The sequence below is a fragment of the Lactuca virosa genome, chromosome 5 (genome assembly GCF_052849685.1).
Source record: "Lactuca virosa cultivar CGN04683 chromosome 5, Lactuca_virosa_CGN04683_v6, whole genome shotgun sequence".
In the NCBI taxonomy this organism is placed as follows: Eukaryota; Viridiplantae; Streptophyta; class Magnoliopsida; order Asterales; family Asteraceae; genus Lactuca; species Lactuca virosa.
Genome location: NC_136430.1, coordinates 279,599,375 through 279,614,446, shown reverse-complemented (window position 1 = coordinate 279,614,446; position 15,072 = coordinate 279,599,375). Strand labels below are relative to the sequence as shown.

Here is a 15,072-nt window from a genome sequence, read left to right as displayed (position 1 = left end):
ATCAAAAACACACAAAACTACTTTTAATCAGTTAATTGTTCTATAGATTCACCCAATATTGGAAATAAAAACTAACTGGACAAAATAATAATAACAATAAAAATGATAGAAATTATACAAATACCGATTACGAAACGAAGATGACAAAAACTCTTTAAAATCATCACTTCTCGTTGCTTCAAAAACTCCATCCATAATTAAAGTATTAATACAAAAATTAACCTAATCTAATTTATAAAAAATAAATTACAAGACAATAAAATCAATGATATCAATATAATAGTGTTTGATGTTAGAAAAAAAAATGAAAGAAAAGAAACTGGAGACCCTCTTCTCTCTATTCAGTGTGTGCACAAAAGAAACACCCTCCTTTTTTCTTTATATAGTTGTGTTTCTTTCAGCCACAATAACACAAATAAATATACTGTTTGCTAAAAATAGTGGGTTGTTGTAAATAACCAGACGGGCTACCACGATATCACCAAATTGGCTTCTTTTTAATTCTTAAAAGGGCTCTTGTCTTGATATTTGGCTGCCAAAATATGAAGTTGGCAGCTTCCTGTTCTGATATTGACGAGGTCAAAAACCATATCAAAATTTGTCTGAATTTGTTTATTTTCGGTGAGATTGAAGACCAACGAGTTGGGAATACGTCCATAAAATATCAGTTAAATCGGAAAACGTTTTCCTTGTTGGGTTAACCGGATATTAAACCAAGAGCATTTTAGGAAAGTTCCATATTTAAGTTTTATTTTATTGTTTTAGAGTTTGAGTAGGTCTCTTTTAGAATTAGTATAAGTAAGGGTATTTCGATTGCTTTGTTTTAATCAATTTTAGAACCAAGTTTTGTAGTAGTAAATCCTTGTTCTTAATCTCATATTGGTTATTCTTTTTCCTGTGTATTTTGTGTGGCCTAAACCTTACACTTCGTATCAAAGCCTAGGGCTCGTGAATACGTAAGGTGGCTGGTTTGAGAGTCGGTTTCAAGAAAAAGCGTAGCCTTTCGCCGCGGGGCAGATGTAGCAGGAATTGGGTTACGTTGAAGGGGGTGTGATTCAGTTTTTGATCGCAAGAAGCCACTAGTTCTCTTGATCAGGCTTGTTCTAAGGTAACGAGAGACTAACCGGAGGCGCGGAATAAACATACGTGTAGACATCAAATCGGATGGCTTTGATTTGGTTCGTTTTGCGGGTGACGGAAGACGGTAAAGGTGGTTGTGACCTTGTCTTGTTGTTCGGTGGAAGAGTGCTTTCGAAACAAGCTTGATTAAAGAGGTCGGGGTTGTCAAAAATAATAGGATGTCGTTGGTTAAAGAAGGAGGTTCGATGACGTATCAAATTCCGGTTTTGACTCCAACGAATTATCCAGTGTGGGCGGTCAAAGTCAAGTCGATTATGGATGCACACGACATATGAGAGATGATCGAACCAAAGGCGTTAGGTGAAGCATCGGATCAAAAAAAGTCAAAAAAAGCTCTTGCTTTTTTGTTTCAAGCGATACCCGAAGACATGGTGTTGCAAATGGCGAGTTACACCGACCAAAAGAAAGTGTGGGATGGGCTGAAAACACGGTATTTTGGAGTGGATCGGGTGAGAACAGCTCGGCTTGCAACGTTAAAGAGAGAGCTTGAAAGCTTGCGCATGAAGGAGGGTGAAACGGTCGATGATTTTGTGACAAAATTATTCGGTTTAGCTTCAAAATCAAGGAGTCTTGGTTACGAGCTTGAAGAAGTCGATTTGGTGAAAAGGTTACTAGATTCGATGCCTAAGTCGTTTCTTCAAATCGTGGCTTCGGTAGAGCAATGTTTCGAGTTGGATTCAATGTTATTCGATGAAGCGGTTGGTAGATTGAAGGCATACGAGGAGCATATAAGAGGAACCGAGAAAGTGGAGGACACTCAAGGTGGGTTATGGTTGGCTAGTGAGGAAAAATCACATGTTTGTAAGCATTGTGGCAATGGACGTTCAAATCGGGATGACTTTGGACGTGACCGGGGAAGAGGTCGGGGGTCCGGGAGAAGTCGAGATGGTAATGAACGTGTCCGGGATAAAACTCACTTTAGATGTTACAAATTTGGTGAGCTTGGTCACTATAAAAACGAGTGTCCTAAATGGGAAAAAGAAGAAGCGGGTCTAATCGAAGAGGAATCGACATTGTTTTGAACGACGAGTGGCTCGTATGACAAATCTGATTAAGGGGGTGATTGTTGGGTTAATCGGATATTTAACCAAGGGCATTTTAGGAAAGTTCCATATTTAACTTTTATTTTATTGTTTTAGAGTTTGAGTAGGTCTCTTTTAGAATTAGTATAGGTAAGGTTATTTCGATTGCTTTGTTTTAATCAATTTTAGAACCAAGTTTTGTAGCAGTAAATCCTTGTTCTTAATCTCCTATTGGTTATTCTCTTTCCTGTGTATTTTGTGGGGCCTAAACCTTACATGCTCCTCCGTCTAATCACTTAAAGAAAGTCATGCAATGCTGTTAAAATCCGAAAATTAATTTATATCGTTTTGTTTTTTTTGTCGCTCACGAAATTTGCTATAGGACTTCAATCGTGGTTGCAATGTATTCGATGTGGCTTTAATGATGTTGCAAAATATCATCTTGCTCGAACAAATCTACACAAAAATAGTTTAAACGAGTAAAAAAATTCAAAACAATAAATCTAATGATTTAATTCAAAAAGAATATTAAAAATGCTAAAACTAAAATCAAACGAATGCTAAAATATATACAAAAAATCAAGCGATCAAAATTCTCCAAACTTAATCTTTCCTTGTCAGACTAGTCAAACCGAAGAAAGACAACAAAAATAAAAATACAACAAATTCAATATTTAATGAAATAGTTTTTTCGTATATAAATATGTTTTTTTTGCATTAATACGTATAATATGAAAAAGAATATTTAGTATAAAACGTAGTTTTTTTTGTAAACTTTAAGGTTTCTTGTGAGTTGTATAATGGTAACCTGGAAAACCTGTTATCACATATGAAAATAGAGTTGACAGTGGGTCGACTTGGATCAGATTCAGGTTTAACCTATTTAATAAATGGATTGAAGATTTTAATCCAATTCAACCTATTTATTTAAATAAGTTGATATTTTCAACCCAACCCAACTTTTCGGATAAATTAGCTTGTCACTAGGTTGACAAGTTTATGTATTTTCCAACTCAACTTATCAATTATATGGGTTAAACATGGGTTAACCCATTTAAAAATCAAAAAAATAAATAAACTAAATAAAGATTATATCACTTAAATTTACTCCAAACTTAAATAAAATTTTAAAATATGGCAAAAACATAATCTCACTTCACAAATAGTCAAATACAAATAAATTATTTAAATAATATTAAAAATGTATAATTTTAAAATAGTTTTGAAGAATGGCAAGTGTTGTCGACACCGAGAAAAATAATGAGAATTAATATTGTATTTTTTTTTAGAGAAATTAAATATTCTCCTATAGTTTCTTTCTACTTATATACATATCCATGTAAAATAGTGACATGTGTCATATTTAGATAAGATTAATAATATTTTAATACACTTGTCATTATTTCAAATGGGTAGGAATATATTTAGAAAGGAAAATAGGAGGATATTTAATTTCTCTTATTTTTATAAAACATAAATAATAACAACATTTTAATTTATAAATTAATCTTTAGATTAATACATGATAATATTTAAATAATTATTATTTTAAATATATATTATAGTTAAACGGTTAACCGGTTGAAAACAAGTTAATAATTTTTATCCAACCAAACTTATTTAAATTTAATTAAATGAGTTTTACGGGTTAACCTATTTAAATAAAATGGATTGAAAATGTGAATCCAACTTTCTAATTTTGGGTTGGGTTGGATTTTATAAATATAATGATATTAAATGAACAAAAAAATCGGACTTAGATAAAATAAACATTTATAAACAAAGCTTTTATTTCATTTAATTTTATTTTTTTACTTGAAGAGTAATTGACGCTGTGACGCGATCCCTACATGTTCAAGAATATGTGGCGACCGTTTATCTGTTAATTTAGTCCAGTCTCCTCTCTCCTCACGATCGCAGAGAAGCTCCTTCCCTTTCATCATCATGCTGAACTACCCTGCAACTTCTTCTTTCAATTGCCAAAACACCCGATTCACACCACCTACCGGTTACACTCTTCACCCCTCATCTCTCACACTATCATCATCATCATCATCATCGTCATCTTCATCTTCATCATTGCACTCTTCTTCTCAATACCACCAAAACCTTCCTAAAGTCATTGCTTACAAGCATACCCATTTCAATATCTCGCCAAGAACAAAGGTCAGTCTTTCATTACCCATGTTTATGTTTTCTTTTGGAAATTACTTCTTTTCGTTGTCGAGGTACATAAATCCTATAATTGGATGACTTATTACTGGAAATTTCATCACACCAGAACACCATTTTGTTCTTTTGATTCATTATACCAACTATCTGTAATTCTGGGCGCAATCTTGGTGACCTGTAAATACCCATACCAGCTGTTTGTGAAAATGCCTATGAAAAGCCATTGATTTTAGAAGTTTACAACTTCTTCTCTCTATCTGTCTCATACTTTCAATAGGTACGGAAGGTGAGGTGCTCACAAAATGAGCCCTTGAAGGTTATGATATCAGGGGCACCTGCATCAGGCAAAGGGACTCAGTGTGAAATGATTGTTCAAAAGGTGAGTTCAAAAATTTCTCTTTTGTGTTTGTTTATATCTCCAATTTTATGTTTTTTTTTTGGTCTAGTTTGGATTGGTGCACATATCAACTGGAGATCTACTTAGAAGTGAAGTAGCAGCAGGTTCTGAGATTGGAAACCAAGCAAAAGAGTACATGAATTCAGGACGCCTTGTTCCAGATGAACTTGTCACAAATGTATATAATATCATTTCACTAACTTAAATCACATTCACTTTCTTTCCAAATTATATAAACAAACACTTTTTTTTACAGATGGTGATTGGGCGACTTTCAAGAGATGATACAAAACAAAAAGGATGGCTTTTAGATGGTTTTCCACGCAGTTTTCCCCAAGCAGAATCTCTGGAGAAAATGAAGATCAGACCAGATGTGTTCATTGTTCTAGATGTAAGTTATAATATAATATTAAGACATATCTTTTTATTAATTCTTTATGAGTTATAATTTAATCCCATAAACGCAGGTCCCTGATGAAATTCTAATTGATAGATGTGTTGGTAGAAGAATGGACCCTGAAACAGGGAAGATTTACCATATAAAGAATTTCCCTCCAGAAACTGAGGAAATTAAAGCAAGACTTATAACTCGACCTGATGACACTGAAGAAAAGGTGAAATCACGTTTGCAGATTTATAAAAAGAATGTGGAAGCGATTGTATCCACGTATTCAGACCTTTTGAAGAAGGTATGTAAACATAGATTTTACTTTTTCTTTCATTTTTTTTTTTTTTTTTTTTTTTTTTTGATGTCACTAGTGATTCTTTCATTTTGTTTTAGATTGATGGAAACCGTTCTAAAGATGTAATTTTTGGAGAAATAAGCTCTTTGCTTTTGCAAGTTGAGAAAGAGAAAGAGACAGAAAAATCAGGCAAGTTTTAGAATGTTTTTGAAGTTTGAATTTGTATCACATGGTTTTGTTTTCATTTGTTTTTTTACTAAATCAGGAAATATAAGTAAACTTGACAGCCAGTTCAGTAAGTCGCCTTCAACCAAGGTATGTGGTTATAGTTGTTACACAAAACATGTTGTATAGTGAAAAAGACGTGAATGCCCTCTTAAATCTCATCATTAAAAATAGCCCTAGAAAGTTTGTATGTCTAGAAATTTGATTCATATTCATTGCTATCTTATCCTTTTATAGGAAAACTGGAGAGGGATTCCTACAAACTTAAATAACATCCCTCATTCTAGAGAAATTAGGGATTACTTTTATAATGATGTGCTTCAAGCTACCCAAAGAGCTATCAAGGATGGAAAAACTCGAGTCAAGGTCAGTTTACTACTATTGAGATTCAATCTATGTATAAAAAACCAGTAGTTTTAAAAAAGTTACAAGTTCTTTTTGTAATTAACCCTACAAAAAGATAAAAGAAAGACATTATTAAGTTTAATTTAAGCATAAACTTGTATTTTTCAGGTGGAGATCAATATTCCAGAGCTGAACCCCAACACAGTGAGGAACACTTCCTTTTTCAATAATTGAATTGTTATAAAATATAAATATAAATTATATTTTATGTACAGGATGTATATCGGATAGGTACTTTGATGGAACTTGTTCGAGTTCTTGCTCTATCATTTTCAGATGATGGAAAGCGTGTTAAGGTATGCTTATCATGGTTCTGATGGAATTGGAATTGGAGTTCCATTCCATGGCATGTTTGATTGGCAAATGGATGGAATTAAATTATATCAGAAACATTTCAAGAAACAATCTTCATGCAGGTTTCTGTTCAAGGATCCATGGGAGAAGGAGCACTTGCAGGAATGCCATTACAGCTTGCAGGAACAAGAAAGATTTTGGAGTACATGGATTGGGGTAATGATGGAGCCATGGGGACATTCATAAACATTGGTGCTATAGGTACTCTTTTGCAAAATAAATAATGTTGGATTTCAAATTATTGAGATAAAGTGTATTATAATTGCGAAAGATCTTTATATGTTTTTTTGGCATTGTACAGGGGGAAGAGACGTTGATGAAGCAGATGACATCTTCATTCTAGTGGCTCCTCAAAATGCTATGGGAAATTGCATTATCGATGTAAAAACCTCAGATCAAATATTTAATTCTAACACAGGACATGACATGATAGAACAAAACAGGTTGTACTGCATCTGACAGATGTACTGTGTTTGGCATGCACTGGGCTAGAATGGGACAAAACTTGCAATGTTTTGTCCCGCCCAAAAGGTGGAACAAGGTGAGACATGGACTTGCTCTCGTTTTTCGTCTGTGCAAAAAGACGTGAATGCCCTCCTCATCCTGATAAGTGTAAACAAACGCATACCAATTGTCGGGGGCATAAATGTCCATTCACAAGTCATGATGTTGGATAATGCAGGATCTAAGAGCAATGACTGATGCTGCTGGTAGTCGTCCAGTCATTCTTATCAACCCTAGACTCAAGGTTAGTCCCTTGAGTATTGAATGTATATATATCTATATATATTTGGAATGAAAATTATGTTAAGTTACGAAAATACCCTTTTATTGATCTATTGTAGTGTCTTTCTTGATAAAAATGGTACTAATACACCGTTAAAACTTTTTATGTGTAGGATTTACCAGCATCAAGTGGTATTATGCAAGTAAGTTCTTAAAGCTTATGAGCTTTTCATGGAAAATTAATCCAATAATTATGACAATTTCTAAGTTAGTTTTGATTTTATTTTATTAATTAGACGATGGGTAGAGAAAAAAGACTGGAGTATGCTGCATCTTTTGAAATATGCTACCAGTTTCGGCTTCTCTATTATTCAGGAACACAATATCCAATTATGGGTGCTTTAAGGTAACTTAAACATTAAACCTGCTATATCTTGTATAAGATATGCATAACTTTTATAATATATATTTTACATAGAAAATTGTAGTGATATGGATAAAAAAATTGCAGGATGGCTTATCCATATCGATATGAGCTGTTCAAAAGGATAAATGAAGCAAATGGAAAAGAGAAATATGTCATCTTGTCAACATTTCCTAGTAGGCCAACCGGTGATGAAGTTAATGATGCATTTGAAGGAAAAACAAGGTACATAATACACATACACATAATTACTATGTGAAAAGTGAAAACCCTTTTATTATATTTTAATGACATTCTTGCCCTCTTCTTGCAGAGATCAAGTTAAGAAAGCTTCAGGATTCTGGTAAGTTTCTTTTTATTTTCAAGATTAAATATTGACATTATTAACCATAATAATATTGCTAGCGAACTGCACTGTTTTGTTTTTCAAAAGTAGATGTTTAGGTTTTGTTTCAATGAGGAGGGCATTTACGTCTTTTGTATAAAAAAAATATTGTCAGCGAGGACAAAAAATTTCACTTTTTGTCTCATTGACATCAGTCTTAGTCAAATGCACACAGTACAACCTAGCTTACACACAAAACTTGCCAAGTACAAACCATTTTCTCTTTTTAAATTTACACTTTTACATATTGTAAAAAAAAAGACTTGTTTTTTTTAAGAAGTTAATTAGTGGCTTAATGTGTTAAAGCTATTGATATGCATATAAATGTTGATTGATTTATGGTGATGTTGTCAGGGGTTTCTTGAATAGCATACTTTCAACATAGAAAGGTATTTTTTTTTTTTGAAAGAAAATAGTCACTTGTGAGGTAAATCTCTGGTAAAATTTACATTTTGATTGCATCTTGATCAATTTCCATGTTCATAAACATCCCTTCAATTACTGTAAAAATGTGTACTAAACTGGTATATACGAGCTTACAGTCTTCTTTGTATATACATATACATTATGCTCATCTCAATATTGTATCTTTTGGTTAAATAGAGAATTGTTTTTTGTATAAAGACATGATGTTATTGAATTATTGCGAGTCATGTGATGTTTAGATTTATGTCAAGTGTTGCTTAGTGTATCCACAATGATTGACCCCTTTTCTAGCTTTTTTTTTTTTTTAAACCATATCATCTTTCCAATAACTTTATCAATGAAAATATATTTATTTAAATCACCTCTAATCATTGACGGCTTTAAAAAAATGTCTTTGAAAATTAACCAATTTACCTTTATTTTTGTGAAATATTTAATAAAACCCTTTCATCTAATTTGTTATTATTTATTTATTTATGCACATAATATTTAGGAAAAGGCATATTTTTTCTAATAAAATAAATATATAAATAAATAAATAATAACTGAAAATATTACCGTCTCTAACAAGCTTTTTATATATTCAATATTAATAATTGACTTTTAAACCCTCTACCATCTACTCTAATAAACGAATGTTTTTTTTGTCACTTGTCACACTTTTATTCAATTTGCCAAATGTCATTTTGTGGTTATTTTGATTTAATTTTTTTTCCACATGTCATTTTATAAGTTTTTCGGAGTATTTTATTAAATTCCACATAATATTTTAATGTAATAATTGCAATAAATATAGTAATAAATGAATATCAATTTCATTAATCAATTTACCTTTTAATTTCACAATTCCCAAAATTAAAGCTCATTAGTTTCTTTTGTTTAATTTAAAAGATAAAAAACATTTCCAGTATAATAATTTATTATTTTTCTTATAAATTCAAAGTTCTCAAATATTTTGACTTTTATATTTAACTTTTTTTAAAGATTATTTTTAAATTAACTCATGTAATACATAGGTCTCACAACTAATATGTTATTACAAGATGTGCAAGACCATTAACACTCGTCCATAGTTTTAGAGCATTTTAATAGTAGTTTTCTCTAAAGTTTTTTTACTATCTAAAATATTTTCTAGATATGTATTATTTATCCAAAATATATATGTCAACTCTCTCTATTTTTGACTAAAAAAACCCACGCACATAGGAACATAAACAAAAACACAGCAACAAACTCTTGCTTTTTGGAACACACACAAAAGAACAAGAATAAAAACCAACAACAAAATCTTGATTTCTAGGATGGGATTTGATAAAGAACACCAAAAATTGAAAAATGGTTTTCATATAAGATCTAAGATGAACTAGGGATGTTCAAATATGAAGTGTATGTGCATGGGGATATCCATGTTTTTAAAATAAGAGGTCCATGTTTTTAAAATAAGAGTGACTTAAAATGATCAGTGAGCTTTAGATATAATGAGTTTTAGCTGGTTGTAGACTTGTAATCCTATTAAACGAAATGGATTAAGAGGGCTCAACACCCACATCTCCCCCTACTACCTCCACCACTATGTGTATGTTCATATGGTCGGGAATTTTTTATGTTTGTTTACATGGATTTTCGGCAACATTTATGTGTTTTTGTTCTTAGGGTTTTGTTTCTGGATTTTATGGGTTTGTTCTTGAACACACATATATTTTGAACCTCAATTTTATGGATTTGTTCTTGAATACATAACTCAGAAGAGTAAAAAAGTTACAGAGAATAAAGAGTGAATAGTGAAATATGGTTTTTTTTTGGCATGATAAAATTGTTCAACCGTAAATGGTATACAAAGTCAAAAACATAAATGACTAAAGTATACAAAGGAGCAAATTTCATAACTTTTTTGGACACGACCATATTAAAAGTTCATATTGATTTAGTGGTGAAAATAGATATATTGTTAAAGTTAGAGGGGTCATATGCAGTTTTCTCTAAAACATTACTAAGATGTAATTCGAACACATAACCCTTAGCAACTCGTCGGTCCGCCATTCTCGTCAGTCCAAGCTTCCAAACCCTAGATAAATAATCTCCGTCAAAGCCCCAAAAACGTCGGCATCAGGTCCCTCACAATCAAAGGTATGCATTTTGTTCTATCGCAGTTTCAGATTTCATTAGGCATTCTCAGTTAAAAGATTATCACACGTATATTAATCGACTACATGCTTTGTACAATTTTCCGAGCATCAACTAAATAGACGAGCATCGTCACATCCACTGACATAGATCTAAATCATTGCTTGTCTTCAGTTTTCATTTTTATAGTTTTAGCAACAGTCTCTTCTTCTAAAAAAAGAGGTTCGTTTAGTATTATTTTAACAAATGTCGAGACTCATATGCGAAATTGATAAGGATTTTATTGAAAGTTCAACACCAGCATCTCCGATTTCAACTCAATTTACATTTGTATCGACGGAGTGTGCCAAATTTGTTCTTTCTACTCTAACTTTGTTGTTTTCATTTCTATGTTCATATGGAGAGGTAATTTAGTAATTAGTAAACGTTACATAGTTTATAATCTGGTTTCAGAAAGGGGAGAAGGTGAAAGATGCCGCTATATGATTGTATGCTATTGCTGAAGCCTGCTGTTAAAAAGGAATCACTTATAGAATTGGTTTCTCGAGTTGGGAAACATGTATACAGAAGAAATGGCGTTATCACTGATCTAAAGTCACTTGGAACTGTTCAGTTGGGTTATGGTATCAAGAAGCTTGATGGCAGATACTATCAGGTAAATCACTTGCATTTACTTCATCATTTCCTATAAATTTTGCATGATCATTCCCACTATTTAACTCAGCACATATTTGCTACTTGCTAGTTTATGTTTTAGGCCTTGCTCAAATTGTAAACTTGTATCTAAACAAATGGAAACTGTTGATTAAACTTACTAAAGCCTCTTCATGATCCTTTCTAAGCTTGAAAATGTAGTCTAATTACAGGGTCGTGTGACACATTATTCAACTGTTTGTGTGATTTTCATATGAGATTATGTTGACACAATGACACCTATCAAACTTGAAGTGCATGAATTGCTACTGTAAGTTGTTAAGGGAACACCTGAACACAAAACTGGTGAATTGACAGCATAATCTTTAGGAGCAAGTTTGAAATTGGTCCAAATTGCCTATAACTTTTAGTTTCACTTTCACACCTCATTGAAGTCCTCATTAATTTATAAAATGTTCAATTTATAATAATTGTTAGATTAAACTGCAAAAACACTCCCAATGTTTTGTGTGTGTTTTTGTTTGTAGTCCATAAAACAATCTTTTTCTTTGGATGCTCTTTATTGGAGAGTTTACTCCCTGACTTTAACACCCTGATTTTAAGTCTGCTAAACCCTTGTAAAATGACCATTTTGCCTCTCATTATAATTATATAGAATTATTTTCCATGGGACCCACCATTTTGTATTTTGTCTTGTATTATTTTTATTTTTATTTTGTGTGTGTAGTCATGAGATGGCCAATAATAATAACAGTAAATAATAATAAATTATGAAAGTGATGGGCATAATGGTCATTTTCAAAATTTTAGCAATAGGCTATCAAACTTGACAACCTAGAAAATATTTTTTTTTTGGACTCTAAACTACAAAAAACACATCACAGAGACCAATTTTGAAGTTTACTCTTATTATTGTCATATTATAAAGGGAAAATACCATCAAAGCCATTATATTTTCACGTGTTTTTGAGGGAAGCCCTATTATTTTTTTTTGGTTGGTTCTGGCCACAAATTGGACATAGAGTTACCACTCTAGCCCATTTAACGATTTTCATGGTTAACTCTGTTAAATTTTTTACAAAATCAGTCCTAAAAGTTTAAATTTGGTCCCTGTAGTTTGCAAAAATTTACAAAGCATGTCCAAAACTCGGTTTTATGTTTTTTAACTTCTTTATTTTCATTTATTTTTTTATTTTTTAATCAAAGCTAAACTTGCTTTTATATTTTTCAATTTTTTTATATTTTTTTATATTTTTTGTTCTTTTTTCATTTTTTTGGTTTTTTTTGTTTAACTTCTTTTTTTTTTTGTGTTTTTCGTTTTTTATATTCACTTATTTTTCATATTTGTTTATATATATTTTTCGTTTTTTTTTCTTTATTTTCGTTTTTTTCATTTTTTTTAGAAAACCAAAAAAAAATTCAAACACCATAAATGTATTATACTCTAATATATTTATACACTTTACACTTTCTAAAAAATTATCAAATTGACGAAAACAAAACGTAACAAAAATACGAAAAAAAAACAAAAAAATACGAAACAAATACGAAAAATATAAAAAATATTCATACACTTTAAAAATTTTGATAAACATCGAAAGAAGTTATCAAATTGACGAAAAACAAAACGTAAATTTTATTTTAGCAAAAATAAAGAAAAACGAAAATAAAGAAAAAACGAAAAAAAAATAAAGAAAAACCAAAAAAACGAAAAAAATATAAAAAAATATGAAAAATAAATGAATATAAAAAAACAAAAAAGAAAAGTTAAAAAATATAAAAAAAAACAAAAAAGACCAAAAAAAAACGAAAAATAAAAAAAAATATAAAAGCAAGTTTAGCTTTGATTAAAAAATAAAAAAAATAAATGAAAATAAAGAAGTTAAAAAACATAAAACCGAGTTTTGGACATGTTGTGTAAATTTTTGCAAACTATAGGGACCAAATTTGAACTTTTAGGACTGATTTTGCAATCGTTAAATGGACTAGAGTGGTAATTCTATGTTCAATTTGTGGCCAGAGCCAACCAAAAAATAATAATAGGGCTTTTCTCAAAAACACGTGAAAATGTAGTGGCTTTTATGGTATTTGCCCTATTATAAATCCACAAATCAAACACTTACATAGTTATCAATTGAAAAACATACAAAATACACATGAATCAACAAAAAAAATTGAAGTTACAAATATTTACCGAACTACATGTAAATTGAAACAATTATGAAAAAAACAAAGGTGTACGATGTACCTTCTCTCCAAGTGGTCCTTTTAGTCATTTCCAATATTTTACTCTGTGTGTACTGTGTACATATAATCATTGTCCTTATTGTTGATGGCATAGGGCCAATTGATGCAAATGACAATGATGACCCCACCAAGCTTTAACAGTGAGCTCCATTATTTAAACAAAGAAGACCGTTTGTTACGTTGGCTTTTGGTCAAACATCGTGACATTAAATTTGGTGGTGAGTTTTTTAATGAAGATGATGGTAGAAGTGATTTGAAAATGATGAGAAGCAGTATTTATGATGTTGGTAGTGAAGAAGAAGATGATGATGATGATGATGATGATGTGGAAGAATATGATGCAGCTTTCCAACAACAGAACAATGATGTTTGAGTGTGATAAATTTTAGCAGTTGAGATTCTAATCATTTTGCATGACGTGTTTTAATTAAAGAATACGTATGGGTAATAGTAGTAGTGGTGGTGGTTGTTTCTATCTTGTTTAGTATGTTTGTTTGTTGCGACTTGTGAGGCATCAATAAAACCATCTCTTGGAAAACCGTTTTAGGGTTTGATTTGAAGAATATTTTTGAAAAGAATGGAATTTGTTGATGTTTTTCATTTGGTTTGAAAATCTATCAAGAGATTTGAAATATAATTTAGAAGAAATGCCATGATCTGTATACACATCGATTTCCTTGTGTAGTACTACAAAGTTAGAAAAAAAATATGACATCTTCTTCACTATCTAAAGCTATAAACTCATTTTCCAAATTGACATGGGGCATCATGAAATAGTGAGAAACATGGTATTTTAGTCATACTTAAGCTCTTTCATCATAGAAAAAAAAAAGTAAATTACACGAATGGTCCCTATGGTTTAGGATAATTTATGTGTTTGGTATCTAACTTTGTTTTTTTTGACAAAATTTTAAAAATGGTCTTTTTGTTTTAAATTTTTCTCTAAAACAGTCTGCATTTTTATTTTACTTTTTTTTTTTTAATTTTTTTTGCATGAATGGTCCTTTTGGAGAAAACTTCGCATGCAAATAGTCATTATTACTAACGTGTGTTAGAGAGAGACGTTAAGTCGCTATAAGGACCATTTGCAAAATTTTATGAAAATTCACACAATGACCATTTATGAAATTTTCTGAAACCTCACATAAGGACTGTTTGTGAAATTTTAGAAAAAACTATTAAACTTTGTATTAATTATCATAAATCAAATAAAAAACAATAAAATAAATAAATAAAACATAGAAAATATAATATTTATATAAATAAAAAATAAAACTTATTCATTTTAATCAACATGCAAATATATTTTATTTAACATATAAATAATTTTTGTTATATAAACTCTATCTAATTTTAATCAAAATACATATCAGAATATAACACATTTGTTCACCAAGCCTATACATATAACCAAGCATGTAGGGGTGTAAACGAGCCGAGTCGAGTCCGAGCCTAACCAAGCTCGAGCTCGGCTCGTTTAATTTTGAAGAAGTTCGAGCTCGATTCGAGCCTTAAAATGAAGCTCGAGCTCGGCTCGTGAACAATTTAGTGAGCTCGCGAGCCTAAACGAGCCTATATATATATATATATATATATATATATATATATATATATATATATATATATATATATATATACACACACACACACACACACACACACACACACACACACACACACACACACAC

General features: G+C 31.0%; 3 protein-coding genes across 3 annotated transcripts; all 3 read left to right on the top strand.

The window, feature by feature from the left end:
• Positions 1-1,418: 1,418 nt before the first annotated feature.
• On the top strand, positions 1,419-2,162 carry LOC145112801 (uncharacterized). The gene has a single exon (XM_079048920.1). It carries the CDS (start codon positions 1,419-1,421, stop codon positions 2,160-2,162), a length of 744 nt encoding a protein of 247 aa, XP_078905046.1.
• Positions 2,163-4,030: 1,868 nt separating this feature from the next.
• On the top strand, positions 4,031-8,507 carry LOC145115442 (adenylate kinase family protein). The gene is made up of 18 exons (XM_079051737.1): positions 4,031-4,328; positions 4,612-4,713; positions 4,781-4,909; positions 4,988-5,122; positions 5,199-5,420; positions 5,513-5,603; positions 5,680-5,729; positions 5,877-6,005; positions 6,153-6,188; positions 6,260-6,340; positions 6,461-6,599; positions 6,700-6,779; positions 7,081-7,146; positions 7,298-7,327; positions 7,421-7,530; positions 7,636-7,773; positions 7,862-7,891; positions 8,288-8,507. The coding sequence occupies exons 1-18, from the start codon at positions 4,107-4,109 to the stop codon at positions 8,316-8,318; spliced, it is 1,821 nt and encodes a 606-aa protein (XP_078907863.1). The 5' UTR covers positions 4,031-4,106; the 3' UTR covers positions 8,319-8,507.
• Positions 8,508-10,347: 1,840 nt separating this feature from the next.
• Positions 10,348-13,947, top strand: LOC145116012 (Translation elongation factor EF1B/ribosomal protein S6 family protein). The gene is made up of 3 exons (XM_079052377.1): positions 10,348-10,486; positions 10,937-11,138; positions 13,479-13,947. The coding sequence occupies exons 2-3, from the start codon at positions 10,956-10,958 to the stop codon at positions 13,755-13,757; spliced, it is 462 nt and encodes a 153-aa protein (XP_078908503.1). The 5' UTR covers positions 10,348-10,486; positions 10,937-10,955; the 3' UTR covers positions 13,758-13,947.
• Positions 13,948-15,072: the final 1,125 nt, after the last annotated feature.

What these genes read in the sequence shown, in the direction of transcription:
- LOC145116012 (XM_079052377.1), top strand. Translation starts at nt 10,956, where the DNA reads ATGCCGCTATATGATTGTATGCTATTGCTGAAGCCTGCTGTTAAAAAG. An exon ending in TTGATGGCAGATACTATCAG is followed by an intron (nt 11,139 to 13,478) that starts GTAAATCACTTG and finishes TTGATGGCATAG; the next exon opens with GGCCAATTGATGCAAATGAC.
- LOC145115442 (XM_079051737.1), top strand. Translation starts at nt 4,107, where the DNA reads ATGCTGAACTACCCTGCAACTTCTTCTTTCAATTGCCAAAACACCCGA. An exon ending in CAGATGAACTTGTCACAAAT is followed by an intron (nt 4,910 to 4,987) that starts GTATATAATATC and finishes TTTTTTTTACAG; the next exon opens with ATGGTGATTGGGCGACTTTC. An exon ending in ATTCAGACCTTTTGAAGAAG is followed by an intron (nt 5,421 to 5,512) that starts GTATGTAAACAT and finishes ATTTTGTTTTAG; the next exon opens with ATTGATGGAAACCGTTCTAA.
- LOC145112801 (XM_079048920.1), top strand. Translation starts at nt 1,419, where the DNA reads ATGATCGAACCAAAGGCGTTAGGTGAAGCATCGGATCAAAAAAAGTCA.